Source organism: Coregonus clupeaformis, chromosome 24, assembly GCF_020615455.1.
Source record: "Coregonus clupeaformis isolate EN_2021a chromosome 24, ASM2061545v1, whole genome shotgun sequence".
Classification (NCBI taxonomy): domain Eukaryota; kingdom Metazoa; phylum Chordata; class Actinopteri; order Salmoniformes; family Salmonidae; genus Coregonus; species Coregonus clupeaformis.
Window position 1 is genome coordinate 5,568,792 of NC_059215.1, and position 15,231 is coordinate 5,584,022.

The 15,231-nt window shown below is 44.3% G+C and overlaps 1 protein-coding gene across 1 annotated transcript in view; it reads right to left on the reverse strand.

Annotated features, from left to right (window-relative positions):
* Nucleotides 1-5,331, reverse strand: part of hdac6 (histone deacetylase 6) — a 43,608-nt gene extending 38,277 nt beyond the window's left edge. The window contains exons 1-4 of the mRNA XM_045206992.1: nucleotides 5,264-5,331; nucleotides 4,625-4,731; nucleotides 2,942-3,052; nucleotides 991-1,076 (exon numbers count right to left, since the gene is read on the reverse strand). Of these exons, the coding sequence (XP_045062927.1) occupies nucleotides 991-1,076; nucleotides 2,942-3,052; nucleotides 4,625-4,702 (275 nt within the window). The 5' untranslated portion in view covers nucleotides 4,703-4,731; nucleotides 5,264-5,331. The remainder of the gene's footprint in view (nucleotides 1-990; nucleotides 1,077-2,941; nucleotides 3,053-4,624; nucleotides 4,732-5,263) is intronic.
* Between the last annotated feature and the right edge of the window lie 9,900 nt (nucleotides 5,332-15,231).

The window sequence follows — 15,231 nt, forward strand, 5'->3', positions numbered from 1 at the left end:
TTCTTCCTCATCGATCTCAACAAACCATTTCTGTATGGACATCGCTTAGTGCACGAGGGCATTGTCATGCTGAAACCGGAAAGGGCCTTCCCCAAACTGTTGCCAGAAGGTTGGAAGCACAGAATCGTCTAGAATGTCATTGTATGCTGTAGCGTTAAGATTTCCCTTCACTGGAACTAAGGGGCCTAGCCCGAACCATGAAAAACAGCCTCAGACCATTATTCCTCCTCCACCAAACTTTACAGTTGGCACTATGCATTGGGGCAGGTAGCGTTCTCCTGGCATCCGCCAAACCCAGATTCGTCTGTCGGACTGCCAGATGGTGAAACGTGATTAATCACTCCAGAGAACGAGTTTCCACTGCTCCAGAGTCCAATGGCGGAAAGCTTTACACCACTCCAGCCGACGCTTGGCATCGCGCATGGTGATCTTAGGCTTGTGTGCAGCTGCTCGGCCATGGAAACCCATTTCATGAAGCTCCCGACGAACAGTTATTGTCCTGACGTTGCTCCCAGAAGCAGTTTGGAACTCGGTAGCAAGTGTTGCAACTGAGGACAGAATATTTTTTCGCGCTGCACGCTTCAGCACTCGGCAGTCTCGTTCCGTGAGCTTGTGTGGCCTACCACTTCGCGGCTGAGCCGTTGTTGCTCCAAGACGTTTCCACTTCACAATAACAGCACTTAAAGTTGACCGGGGCAGCTCTAGCAGGGCAGAAATTTCACGAACTGACTTGTTGGAAAGGTGGCATCCTATGACGGTGCCACGTTGAAAGTCACTGAGCTCTTCAATAAGGCCATTCTACTGCCAATGTTTGTCTACGGAGATTGCATGGTTGTGTGCTCGATTTTATACACCTGTCAGCAACGGGTGTGGCTGAAATAGCCGAATCCACTAATTTTAAGGGGTGTCCACATACTGCTGTATATATAGTGTACCCACCTGGAGCAGTAAGGAGACAGAAGAACAGGGTTCAGAAAACATGACAGTCACCTGGGGTCCCAGAGACAGCGATGGTGGGTGAATATTTTGTTGAACACCAGACCAGTCCCTGTGGCAGAAGCCTTGTTGCCCAGATCCTACACACAAACACGTGAGCACACACAGACACAAATACGTGAGCACACACACACACGACAACAGTAGCCAATAGTGCTGAGCAATTAGTGCTTTTTGAGGTCTGTTTCAGTTTAGGTTAGATTATTAGAAAATAATCACAGTTTTCTATTTTGCTTTTGATTATTTCATTTTTACATGAAATGTATTATGAAATAATGACGTTACATTGATTTTAGAGCTTTTTAATGGAAATTCCAAAGCCAAAAATTGTGAGCATTCAATTGTCAAAACCATATAAAATATTCCATATTCTCTGTCAGGTCCACATTGGGTAGACGTCAACAGAACAACAGTCAATTACTAAATAATAACATATTTCAGTTGCGTATATATATATATATATATTACTTAGTTTTTATTTGATGACTATTATTTTTCATTCCTTAAAGTCATCATCTCATCTCTGCTCAGGCGGTAGCAGTCAGCCATCCAGTCAGTCAGACCATCGAATGTCATCTCTGTTCTCCCCGTACTGTCCTGTCTTTAGTCATCCTATTTAGCTAGCCTGCCTAAGTATGCTGCAGAGCTGTCTGACTAAATCATTTGACTAGTTCTTCAAAGTAGTGAAGGCATACTTTCACCAACTGTCTCCTCTTGTCATTGTGTACATTCCTCTCTCGTGTGGTCTGTGTGTATCTAACCTAACGTAGCAGGTGTAGCAAGTGTATCCGTCACAGTCCGCGCCGGAAAGAACAGGTGCAATGGATTAGGGTCATTGTAGTTCATTAGAACATTTCTGCACTGTTTAATATTTTCTTACTGAAAAATGACAACTACCTTCAGCCCAGCGTCCCACATAGTTCTTGACTTGATTTCATGAATTATTTGATTTCTCTCTAGAGAACTGGCGTGTTGGGCTCACACAAAAAGCTAGGTAAAAGGAATTCAAGTAATTGAACCGACGTCGGTCAATGAGTTGTTTAATAACCGGGGGAAAAGTCAATCGCTCTGCACTAGTAGACGATGAGTGATGAGGTTATTATGTGTTCATAATACATTATGTAAAGAGTCTAAATGTTAGATTCACTGTTTCCTCTCCATCTCTCCAGATTCACTGTTTCCTCTCCATCTCTCTAGATTCACTATTTCCTCTCCATCTCTCCAGATTCACTGTTTCCTCTCCATCTCTCCAGATACACTGTTTCCTCTCCATCTCTCCAGATACACTGCTTTCCTCTCCATCTCTCTAGATTCACTGTTTCCTCTCATCTCTCTAGATACACTGTTTCCTCTCCATCCTCCAGATACAGTTTCCTCTCCATCTCTCTAGATTCACTGTTTCTCTCCATCTCTCCAGATACACTGTTTCCTCTCCATCTTTCCAGATTCACTGTTTCCTCTCCATCGTCTCTAGATTCACTGTTTCCTCTCCATCTCTCTAGATTCACTGTTTCCTCTCCATCTCTCTAGATTCACTGTTTCCTCTCCATCTCTAGATTCACTGTTTCCTCTCCATCTCTCCAGATACACCGTTTCCTCTCCATCTCTCCAGATTCACTGTTTCCTCTCCATCTCTCCAGATACACTGTTTCCTCTCCATCTCTCCAGATTCACTGTTTCCTCTCCATCTCTCTAGATTCACTGTTTCCTCTCCATCTCTCCAGATTCACTGTTTCCTCTCCATCTCTCTAGATTCACTATTTCCTCTCCATCTCTCCAGATTCACTGTTTCCTCTCCATCTCTCTAGATTCACTCTTTCCTCTCCATCTCTCTAGATTCACTCTTTCCTCTCCATCTCTCTCACACACTCATTTACATACAAATGTAAAAAACTCTTCCTCCCACATTTAATTTCCCTTTAGGCTTCTTCTCTAAAGTCTGTACCAGGTTCTGCAGTTGATTGGCTATGTCCTCTTCTCCTTTACATCTGTCCATTCTTCCTCTCCTCCGAGTCTCCTGCAGGTTGCTTGTCATCTTGCGTGTCTTGCCGCTCTCCTGAGGCAGAGGTGAGTAACAGACTGAGGTTAGGAAGTCGTGAAGCGAGACAGAACAGTTATCCGTTGTTGTTGTCCCAGTAAAATTAACTCTCCAAGTGATTAGGAGACCATTAGAGTGAAAGACAGATTGAAGATGTTTGAAGAAATGACCCTGTCTTGTAAAGTGAATGTCTGTGTGTGGAAAAACTGCTTCAGGGAGTCTAAAGGTTTAAATGTCTCTACGTGGTCAAACTCCACAATGAACACGGTGATCATTAACAGCTACAGCTGTGTCTTAAATTGTACATTAATCCCTGTATAGTGCACTACTTTTGACCAGAGCACTATGAGCCCTGGTCAAAAGCACTACATAGGCAATAGGGTGCCATTTGGAACAGCACCAACGACTACAGTTTTAAATCTAACTGATTTATCTGCAGCAGGGGTGACCAGCCCTGGATGGGAGGACTTTGTTCCAACCCTGCTTCAACACACCAGATTCTAGTAGTCCGCTGCTTCTCAGGTCCTTGATTGGTTGAATCAGATGTGTTTGTGTAGGGTTGGAGCAAAAGCCTATGCAGCCAGTTGGCCACATAGAATTATGAATTAGAATACTAGAATGGCCATGAACCTTCTTATGATGGTCCAAAGGTCAGCCATGTTGGTCAGGGAGTAGGTCAACCGTGGTTTGCCAGTGCTGTGAGAAGATATTGTGTAAAATAATGGATTTGAAGAATTTATCTGCACTGCATGTTTGTTAGTTAGCTAGCCAGCCAGTTTTAGAAGAATGATTCCATTACTTTTACAAATTAACTGACATTATGCCAACATTCCATTCAAACAATGCAGTCAATCCACAGCCTTGAACAGGCTTAAATCAGTTGATAGGACTTAGACAAGTTGTAAATGCAACAAGTACTGATCATATAATAGCAATTTCAGCTTCCCAAGAAAACAAAAATTTAGACATTTATTGGTCTGTTTACATATATTTTAGAGGCTATTTATACAGAAAATGTGTATAAACCCTGTATGAACTGTATTTATGATATTACAATATTTTATATTGATAATAATTATGTTAAACAACTTCTGATATCACGTCTTTGTTTTATTTTCCTGCATAAGTAAAATCAGGATTCTGCCTCTACTGCCATTCATTCCAATTAGACTGGGTTGGATTTCGACCTGACCAATATGGCTGCCATTTACACCCCATTCTGGAACTCTGGTTTATGACATTGCCCCTCTAGTAATTTAACATGATCTCTGTTGTTAGCCATCCCTGATATAGCTTACAGCAGGGTTCTTCAATTCCGGTCCTGGAGGGCCGAAACACTTCTGTTTTTTATTTCTACCTGGTAGTTAATTGCGCTCACCTGGTGTCCCAGGTCTGAATTAGCCCCTGATCAGAAGGAGAGGATGAAAAACAGAGGTGTTTCGGCCCTCCAGGACCGGAATTGAAGAACCCTGGCATACAGTCAAGAGTGAGCTGCAGTGAGTCTACTTCAAGATGCTGGCTAGCTCTATTCACTTCTTATCATGGACATGTAGCTAGTAGACAAGACTCCTACTCTCTGGCATATCTTACTTTGGCTGCGTTGTTGTCCGGTGACTTTGACGTGCGATGGGAACGTCTGACTGACCTGGGCTCTGGCACAGAATCCATGCTGCAGCAGAAACACCTATACACACACCCTACAAACATATATCAACAAAGGTCAATAGTTGATGATGATAACAGATAATTTCTGTTCATTTAGGATATTTTGGAACCCTAATTAATAATCAATGGTGTAGTGTGGGCTTTTGAAAGCATTACTTTTTTTTTCAGGAAGATGGGAGCTGTGTTTTGAAACAGTCATTTTTTTGGACAAGTGTTTTCACTTTCTCATGTTGCCACAGACAGATGCCAAAACTAGCTAGTTTACCCGTTACAAGCCGGCAGGTATGGCTAACGTTACAAATTAGCAATTCAAAGGCTGTCATTGTATCGGTATCAACTAGTCAAAATGTGTAATTTTTTTACATGAAAACAAGCCGGAAAAAATTCCTCAGCAGTGGTTAACGTTTGTTGTTGCTTAGCTATAACTTCACGACTAATGTTAGACTAAAATGCTCTCCAACCCCGATTTCACTCCAATTTTCAGAGCACAAAATTGCAATAAAATAAAGTGTAGAGACAATAACTATATAGACCCACGATAATAACATCATACACTTCACTTACAGTTGCTGCTTCGAGTTAGCTAACCCTCCTTCTGAGCGCCAACAGCGTCGCACACTCCCAGACAGGGCGCAAACCAATGACGTCAGCTAAGACCGCAATCGGAGTGGAATCATTAGTCCAAACAGTTGCAAAACGAAACATCGCGCAACTAAAACGACACTTTCTATTGGACACGTTCAGGTAGGTCCCGCCCCGTTTCGTTCGGTTTGCTTCCGTTTAAGAAAGGTTTTGCAACAGAATTGGCGTAATGAATGCGCTCCAGTGCATGCTGCTTGTTTGAATGGAATATGTACAAGGTATCCATTTGAGGTCGATGTTACAATACAAGTGAGGCCCAAGAGATATAGCATGGGGTTTTGTGTTGAGTTCTTCTGTGCGATGCTTTGTGGTCCGTGTGTGATGTTTTCTGGTCTGGTCCAATGCCATACAAAAAAATCATACAATTGACAATAGAGAGTATTCTACAATGAATTCGTCTCTAATATAATTATTCTCTACTATAGTAGCTAACTCACAAATAAAGGACAAAAAGTACAAAAGGTTAAAGTACCTGGAGTTTGTTTTCTAATGTTCATTACATTTGGGCCGAGTAGTGCTTGGATTATCTGAAGTAATGCATATTTCTCCTATAATTCATTATGGCTTTTTCTATTATATTTTTCATGAATGTCCTCCTTTAAAAAAAAAAATCAATTTCCTTTGTCCTCACTGTGACCATATGTTGGCTTAACACCATTTGAATAAAAAGTCTACAACCAACGGTTGAACTGAGGATACTGTATGTAAATGTCTTTCAGTCGGATACAGTGAGAGGCCTGGCCTGCTGAGAGGTGGGGTTCAGGAACAGAGAGAACGGGGTTAAGGTTTAGGTGTTGTCAAAGGTGACATATAACTGTTCCCCAACAGCCTGCCTGCCCTGCGGTAAGAGAGAGAGAGAGAGAGAGAGAGAACGAACGAACGAACGGTGAGGACGCCCGGGCACCAACGGATGGGCCTGTGAGCCTACTGGACTAGCCCTGTGGTTACTAATCTCTCCATGTCATTCACTGCCATTTCTGCCTGCCCCAACACACACACACACACACACACACACACACACACACACACACACACACACACACACACACACACACACACACACACACACACACACACAAAGCCAACACACCCCACCAGATGAAACTGTTCGACCTGTCACAGAGGAAGAGAATAAAAAAAAGTCACCCGCTTGTCATGCTGAAGAACAAATGCCATCACCACCTCCTTCTATACATCTCCCTTTTCCTCTTGCCCTCTTTTTTCAGGGGGTCCGGAAAACCATAAGCCTCCTGCGTTGCACAATGGGGCTTCAAGCGGGGCCTGGGGAGAGCTATGTGGTCAACCGTGAAAGTCTATGACTGATGGAGGGAGAGGAGGTTTGCTAATTTGGTGTAGAGCAGACCTAACTCACTCTATTCAATTAATCAGAACAGGAACAGTTTACATTTGGCTGGAAATTCAAAAGGTAATTAACTCAACAGAGAAAAATGTCCTTCTGTGTGTTACCTACAGTGCATTGACTTTTTCCACATTTTGTTACGTTACAACCTTATTCTAAAACCTATTTTTTATAAATTTTTCTCATCAATCTACACACAATACCCCATAATGACAAAGCAAAAACAGGTTTTTAGATTTTTTTTGCAAATGTATCAAAATAAAAAACATAAATACTTTATTTACGTAAGTATTCAGACCCTTTGCTATGTGACTCGAAATTGAGCTCAGGGGCATCCTAGTTCCATTGATCATCCTTGAGATGTTTCTACAACTTGATTGGACATGATTTGGAAAGTGTGAGATAGCATAGCAAAGGGTCTGAATACTTATGCAAACATTTCTAAAAACCAGTTTTCGCTTTGTCATTACGGGGTATTGTGTGTAGATTGATGAGGGACATTTTGATTTTTTATCAATTTTAGAATAAGGCTGTCACGTAACAAAATGTTGAAAAAGTCAAGGGGTCTGAATACTTTCAGAATGCACTGTACATGTATGTGTATTTATATGTCTGTATGTATGTATATGTATGTATATTTATATATATATGTGTGTATGTATGTATGTCTGTGTATATACAGTTGAAGTCGGACGTTTACATGCACTTAGGTTGGAGTCATTAAAACTCGTTTTTCAACCACTCCACACTTTTCTTGTTAACAAACTATAGTTTTGGCAAGTCGGTTAGGACATCTACTTTGTGCATGACACAAGTAATTTTTCAAACAATTGTTTACAGACAGATTATTTCACTTATAATTCACTGTATCACAATTCCAGTGGGTCAGAAGTTTACATACACTAAGTTGACTGCGCCTTTAAACAGCTTGGAAAATTCCAGAAAATGATGTCATGGCTTTAGAAGCTTCTGATAGACTAACTGACATCATTTGAGTCAATTGGAGGTGTACCTGTGGATGTATTTCAAGGCCTACCTTCAAACTCAGTGCCTCTTTGCTTGACATCATGGGAAAATCAAAAGAAATCAGCCAAGACCTCAGAAAAAAATTTGTAGACCTCCACAAGTCTGGTTCATCCTTGGGAGCAATTTCCAAATGCCTGAAGGTACCACGTTCATCTGTACAAACAATAGTACGTAAGTATAAACACCATGTGTAACACCCTGGCTCTGGGACTCTATATGATGAGCCAGGGTGTGTTCTTTCTATGTGGTGTATTTCTATGTTGGGAGTTCTAGTTTGTTTATTTCTATGTTGGCCTGAGTGACTCCCAATCAGAGGCAACAAGTGTCAGCTGTGGCTGGTTGTCTCTGATTGGGAGCCATATTTAAACTGTCTGTTTTTCCCTTTGTGTTTGTGGGTTCTTGTTCCGTGTTGGTCTATGTTACCTAGGACGTTACGAGTCGTTTGTTGTTTTGTTCATTGTCAGTATTTATCACTATAGATAAATAAACATGTTCGTTCATCACGCTGCGCCTTGGTCCTCCTCTCTTAACGACGATCGTGACAGAAGAACCCACCATACAAGGACCAAGCAGCGTGTCCAGGAGCAGGCAGACTGGACATGGGAGGAAGCGCCGGGAAAGGAGATGGAGAGGCTGGCGATGGCCCAGGTGGGCAAATCGTGGTCCTGGGAGGACATGCTCGGGGGCAAAGGGCCATGGGCTAGGATTAAGGCCCTGGCGAGAGAGGAGCAGCGGCGTCAGCAGTGTCATCGTCGGACGGACGAGAGGCAACCCCAAAAAATGTTTAGGGGGGGGCACACGGCATGGGCGGCTGGGCAGCAGGAGGCTGCCACAGGGCGATTTGGAGAGGAGGCCACCGGGTTTGGGGGGCCAGAAGGCAGGTTGGCGGAGCCTGGATGGAGAGCGGAACCAACTTCCCGTACTCAGGCATGGCAGCATGGGACTGGGCAGGTTCCGCGGTATGCGGAGCGGCGTTCTGTGCCACGAGTGGTCCGGCATAGTCCTGTACGTCCTGTGCGAGCACCCCGCACGTGTTGTGCGATGGTGGGCATGCAGCCAGGACGGAGTGTGCCGGCTCAGCGCTCGTGGCCTCCAGTGCCTCTCCTCGGTCCCGGATATCCTGCGCCAGTGTCACGTGCTGTTATGCCAGTACGGGTACACAGCCCTGTACGTCCTGTGCTGATGCCTCACACAGAGTGTGTGAGGGTAGGCATTCAGCCAGGACGGGTTGTGGCAGCTCTTCACTCCAGGTCTCCTATCCGTCTCCACAGCCCGGCCCGGCCTGTCCCTGCTCCTCGCACCAAGCCTACGGTGTGCGTCGCCAGCCCGGTCCGGCCTGTCCCTGCTCCTCGCACCAAGCCTACGGTGTGCGTCGCCAGCCCGGTCCGGCCTGTCCCTGCCCCTCGCACCAAGCCTCACGGTGTGCGTCGCCAGCCCGGTCCGGCCTGTCCCTGCTCCACGCACCAAGCCTACGGTGTGCGTCGCCAGCCCGGTCCGGCCTGTCCCTGCTCCTCGCACCAAGCCTACGGTGTGCGTCGCCAGCCCGGTCCGGCCTGTTCCTGCCACTCGCACCAAGCCTACGGTGCGCGTCGCCAGCCCGGCCCGGCCTGTTCCTGCCACTCGCACCAAGTCTACGGTGCGCCGTCGCCAGCCCGGCCCGGCCTGTTCCTGCCACTCGCACCAAGCCAGGGGTGCGAGTCGTCAGCCTGGTCCGGCCTGTCCCTGCTCCTCGCACCAAGCCTACGGTGTGCGTCGCCAGCCCGGTCCGGCCTGTCCCTGCTCCTCGCACCAAGCCTACGGTGTGCGTCGCCAGCCCGGTCCGGCCTGTCCCTGCTCCACGCACCAAGCCTACGGTGTGGCGTCGCCAGCCCGGTCCGGCCTGTCCCTGCTCCTCGCACCAAGCCTACGGTGTGCGTCGCCAGCCCGGTCCGGCCTGTTCCTACTCCACGCACCAAGCCAGGGGTGCGAGTCGTCAGCCCGGTCCGGCCCGTTCCGGCCCACGCACTCAAGCCAGGGGTGTGCGTCGTCAGTCCAGCACAACCCGTGCCTGGGTCACCGGTGCCTGGTAAGGTACCCGGTCAACTGCTCCACTACGGAGCTGAAGCTAACCGCTCCTGCTACGCCCAGTTCAGCTCCAGCCAGCGGGGCCAGACCGGACCAGGGGCGCTATGGGGGGTTTATTGGAGGGTGGTGGGCAAGGCCGGAGCCAGAACCGCCGCCGAGGAGGAATGCCCACCCAGCCCTCCCCTGTTTTGCTCTAGTTGAGGCGCGGTCGCAGTCCGCGCCTTTAGGGGGTACTGTAACACCCTGGCTCTGGGACTCTATATGTTGAGCCAGGGTGTGTTCTTCTATGTGGTGTATTTCTATGTTGGGAGTTCTAGTTTGTTTATTTCTATGTTGGCCTGAGTGACTCCCAATCAGAGGCAACGAGTGTCAGCTTTTGGCTGGTTGTCTCTGATTGGGAGCCATATTTAAACTGTCTGTTTTTCCCTTTGTGTTTGTGGGTTCTTGTTCCGTGTTGGTCTATGTTACCTAGGACGTTACGAGTCGTTTGTTGTTTTGTTCATTGTCAGTATTTATCACTATAGATAAATAAACATGTTCGTTCATCACGCTGCGCCTTGGTCCTCCTCTCTTAACGACGATCGTGACACCATGAGACCACGCAGCCGTCATACCGCTCAGGAAGGAGACGCGTTCTGTCTCCTAGAGATGAACGTACTTTGGTGCGAAAAGTGCAAATCAATCCCAGAACAACAGCAAAGGACCTTGTGAAGATGCTGGAGGAAACAGGTACAAAAGTATCTATATCCACAGTAAAACGAGTCCTATATCGACATAACCTGAAAGGCCGCTTAGCAAGGAAGAAGCCACTGCTCCAAAACCGCCATAAAAAAACCAGACTACGGTTTGCAACTTGCAAGCTGAAGAACACCATCCCAACCGTGAAACATGGGGTGGCAGCATCATGCTGTGGGGGTGCTTTGCTGCAGTAGGGACTGGTGCACTTCACAAAATAGATGGCATCATGAGGAAGGAAAATGACGTGGATATATTGAAGAAACATCTCAAGACATCAGTCAGGAAGTTAAAGCTTGGTCACAAATGGGTCTTCCAAATGGACAATGACCCCAAGCATCCTTTCAAAGTTGTGGCAAAATGGCTTAAAGACAATAAAGTCAAGGTATTGGAGTGGCAATCACAAAGCCCTGACCTCAATCCTATAGAAAATGTGTGGGCAGAACTGAAAAAGCGTGTGCGAACAAGGAGGCCTACAAACCTGACTCAGTTACACCAGCTCTGTCAGGAGGAATGGGCCAAAATTCACCCAACTTATTGTGGGAAGCTTGTGGAAGGCTACCCGAAACGTTTGACCCAAGTTAAACAATTTAAAGGCAATGCTACCAAATACTAACTGAGTGTATGTAAACTTCTGACCCACTGGGAATGTGATGAAAGAAATAAAAGCTGAAATAAATCATTCTCTCTACTATTATTTTGACATTTCACATGATCCTAACTGACCTAAGACAGGGAATTTTTACTAGGATTAAATGTCAGGAATTGTGAAAAACTGAGTTTAAATGTATTTGGCTGAGGTGTATGTAAACTGTATATACACTACCAGTCAAATGTTTGGACACACCTACTCATTCAAGGGTTTTTCTTTATTTCTACTATTTTCTACATTGTAGAATAATAGTGAAGACATCAAAACTATGAAATAACACATATGGAATCATGTAGTAACCAAAAAAGTGTTAAACAAATCAAAATATCAAAATAGATTCTTCAAATAGCCACCCTTTGCCTTGATGACAGCTTTGCACACTCTTGGCATTCTCTCAACCAGCTTAATGAGGTAGTCACCTGGAATATATTTCATTTAACACGTGTGCCTTCTTAAAAGTTGTTAGGCAGAGTTGCAAAGAAAAAGCCATATCTCAGACTGGCCAATAAAAAGAAAAGATTAAGATGGGCAGTCTGAGATATGGCTTTTTCTTTGCAGCTCTGCCTAGAAGGTCAGCATCCCGGAGTCGCCTCTTCACTGTTGACGTTGAGACTGGTGTTTTGCGGGTACTATTTATTGAAGCTGCCAGTTGAGGACCTGTGAGGCGTCTGTTTCTCAAACTAGACACTCTAATGTATTTGTCCTCTTGCTCAGTTGTGCACCAGGGCCTCCCACTCCTCTTTCTATTCTGGTTAGAGCCAGTTTGCGCTGTTCTGTAAAGGGAGTAGTACAGAGCGTTGTACGAGATCTTCAGTTTTTTTGGCAATTTCTCGCATGGAATAGCCTTCATTTCTCAGAACAAGGATAGACTGACGAGTTTCAGAAGAAAGTTATTTGTTTCTGGCCATTTTGAGCCTGTAATCAAACCCACAATTGCTGATGCTCCAGATACTCAACTAGTCTCAAGAAGGCCAGTTGTATTGCTTCTTTAATCAGCACAACAGTTTTCAGCTGTGCTAACATAATTGCAAAAAGGTTTTCTAATGATCAATTAGCCTTTAAAAATGATAGACTTGAATTAGCAAACACAACGTGCCATTGGAACACAGGACTGATGGTTGCTGATAATGGGCCTCTGTACGCCTATGTAGATATTCCATTAAAAATCAGCCATTTCCAGCTACAATAGCCATTTACAACATTAACAATGTCTACACTACTTCTGATCAATTTGATGTTATTTTAATGGACAACATTTTTTGCTTTTCTTTCAAAAACAAGGACATTTCTAAGTGACCCTCAAACTTTTGAATGCTAGTGTCCATATATATATATATTTACAAAAAAATATATGAGGGATTGGAAATGATGCAGACAATTACATTGATGGAAGCTACGATCTATCTGCAATAATAAAGCTGATCTAACCCCCTATTTTTAATTTTTATTATTTAATTATATATATATATAATTCAGTAATACAAATTAAAAATACAACAAAAAAACACGAAGAGTTATCTATCCAAAACGGAGATGTATGGATAAACCACTTCTCCAATCTTTTGGGCCCTATAACAAAGAACAAACAGCAAAAACAGATACATGATCAAATACAAATCTTCGAATCAACTATTAAAGACTACCAGAACCCACTGGATTCTCCAATTACATTGGATGAACTACAGGACTAAATACAAACCCTCCAACCCATTAAGGCCTGTGGTGTTGATGGTATCCTCAATGAAATGATAAAATATACAGACCACAAATTCCAATTGGCTATACTTAAACTCTTCAACATCATCCTTAGCTCTGGCATCTTCCCCAATATTTGGAACCAAGAACTGATCACCCCAATCCACAAAAGTGGAGACAAATTTGACCCCAATAACTAATGTGGGATATGCGTCAACAGCAACCTTGGGAAAATCCTCTGTATTATCATTAACAGCAGACTCGTACAGTGGGGAAAAAAAGTATTTAGTCAGCCACCAATTGTGCAAGTTCTCCCACTTAAAAATATGAGAGAGGCCTGTAATTTTCATCATAGGTACACGTCAACTATGACAGACAAAATGAGAAAAATAATTCCAGATTATCACATTGTAGGATTTTTAATGAATTTATTTGCAAATTATGGTGGAAAATAAGTATTTGGTCAATAACTAAAGTTTCTCAATACTTTGTTATATACCCTTTGTTGGCAATGACACAGGTCAAACGTTTTCTGTAAGTCTTCACAAGGTTTTCACACACTGTTGCTGGTATTTTGGCCCATTCCTCCATGCAGATCTCCTCTAGAGCAGTGATGTTTTGGGGCTGTCGCTGGGCAACACGGACTTTCAACTCCCTCCAAAGATTTTCTATGGGGTTGAGATCTGGAGACTGGCTAGGCCACTCCAGGACCTTGAAATGCTTCTTACGAAGCCACTCCTTCGTTGCCCGGGCGGTGTGTTTGGGATCATTGTCATGCTGAAAGACCCAGCCACGTTTCATCTTCAATGCCCTTGCTGATGGAAGGAGGTTTTCACTCAAAATCTCACGATACATGGCCCATTCATTCTTTCCTTTACACGGATCAGTCGTCCTGGTCCCTTTGCAGAAAAACAGCCCCAAAGCATGATGTTTCCACCCCCATGCTTCACAGTAGGTATGGTGTTCTTTGGATGCAACTCAGCATTCTTTGTCCTCCAAACACGACGAGTTGAGTTTTTACCAAAAAGTTCTATTTTGGTTTCATCTGACCATATGACATTCTCCCAATCCTCTTCTGGATCATCCAAATGCACTCTAGCAAACTTCAGATGGGCCTGGACATGTACTGGCTTAAGCAGGGGGACACGTCTTGCACTGCAGGATTTGAGTCCCTGGCGGCGTAGTGTGTTACTGATGGTAGGCTTTGTTACTTTGGTCCCAGCTCTCTGCAGGTCATTCACTAGGTCCCCCCCGTGTGGTTCTGGGATTTTTGCTCACCGTCCTTGTGATCATTTTGACCCCACGGGGTGAGATCTTGCGTGGAGCCCCAGATCGAGGGAGATTATCAGTGGTCTTGTATGTCTTCCATTTCCTAATAATTGCTCCCACAGTTGATTTCTTCAAACCAAGCTGCTTACCTATTGCAGATTCAGTCTTCCCAGCCTGGTGCAGGTCTACAATTTTGTTTCTGGTGTCCTTTGACAGCTCTTTGGTCTTGGCCATAGTGGAGTTTGGAGTGTGACTGTTTGAGGTTGTGGACAGGTGTCTTTTAAACTGATAACAAGTTCAAACAGGTGCCATTAATACAGGTAACGAGTGGAGGACAGAGGAGCCTCTTAAAGAAGAAGTTACAGGTCTGTGAGAGCCAGAAATCTTGCTTGTTTGTAGGTGACCAAATACTTATTTTCCACCATAATTTGCAAATAAATTCATTAAAAATCCTACAATGTGATTTTCTGGAAAAAAAATTCTCAATTTGTCTGTCATAGTTGACGTGTACCTATGATGAAAATTACAGGCCTCTCTCATCTTTTTAACTGGAAGAACTTGCACAATTGGTGGCTGACTAAATACTTTTTTCCCCCACTGTACATTTCCTCAGTGAAAACAATGTACTGAGCAAATGTCAAATTGGCTTTTTACCAAATTATCCTCAGTGTACAATGTAAAACACCAAATAATGCATGCAGAGCAGAATTAGGCCGATACCTGCTAATGATCAAAATCCAGAAAAGAGCCGTTAAATTCTACAACCACCTAAAAGGAAGCGATTCCCAAACCTTCCATAACAAAGCCATCACCTACAGAGAGATGAACCTAGAGCGTCCCCTCAGCAAGCTGGTCCTGGGGCTCTGTTCACAATCACAAACAGACCTCACAGAGCCCCAGGACAACAACACAATTAGACCCAACCAAATCATGAGAAAACAAAAAGATAATTACTTGACACATTGGAAAGAATTAACAAAAAAACAGAGCAAACTAGAATGCTATTTGGCCCCAAACAGAGAGTACACAGTGGCAGAATACCGGACCACTGTGACTGACCCAAAATTAAGGAAAGCTTTGACTATGTAC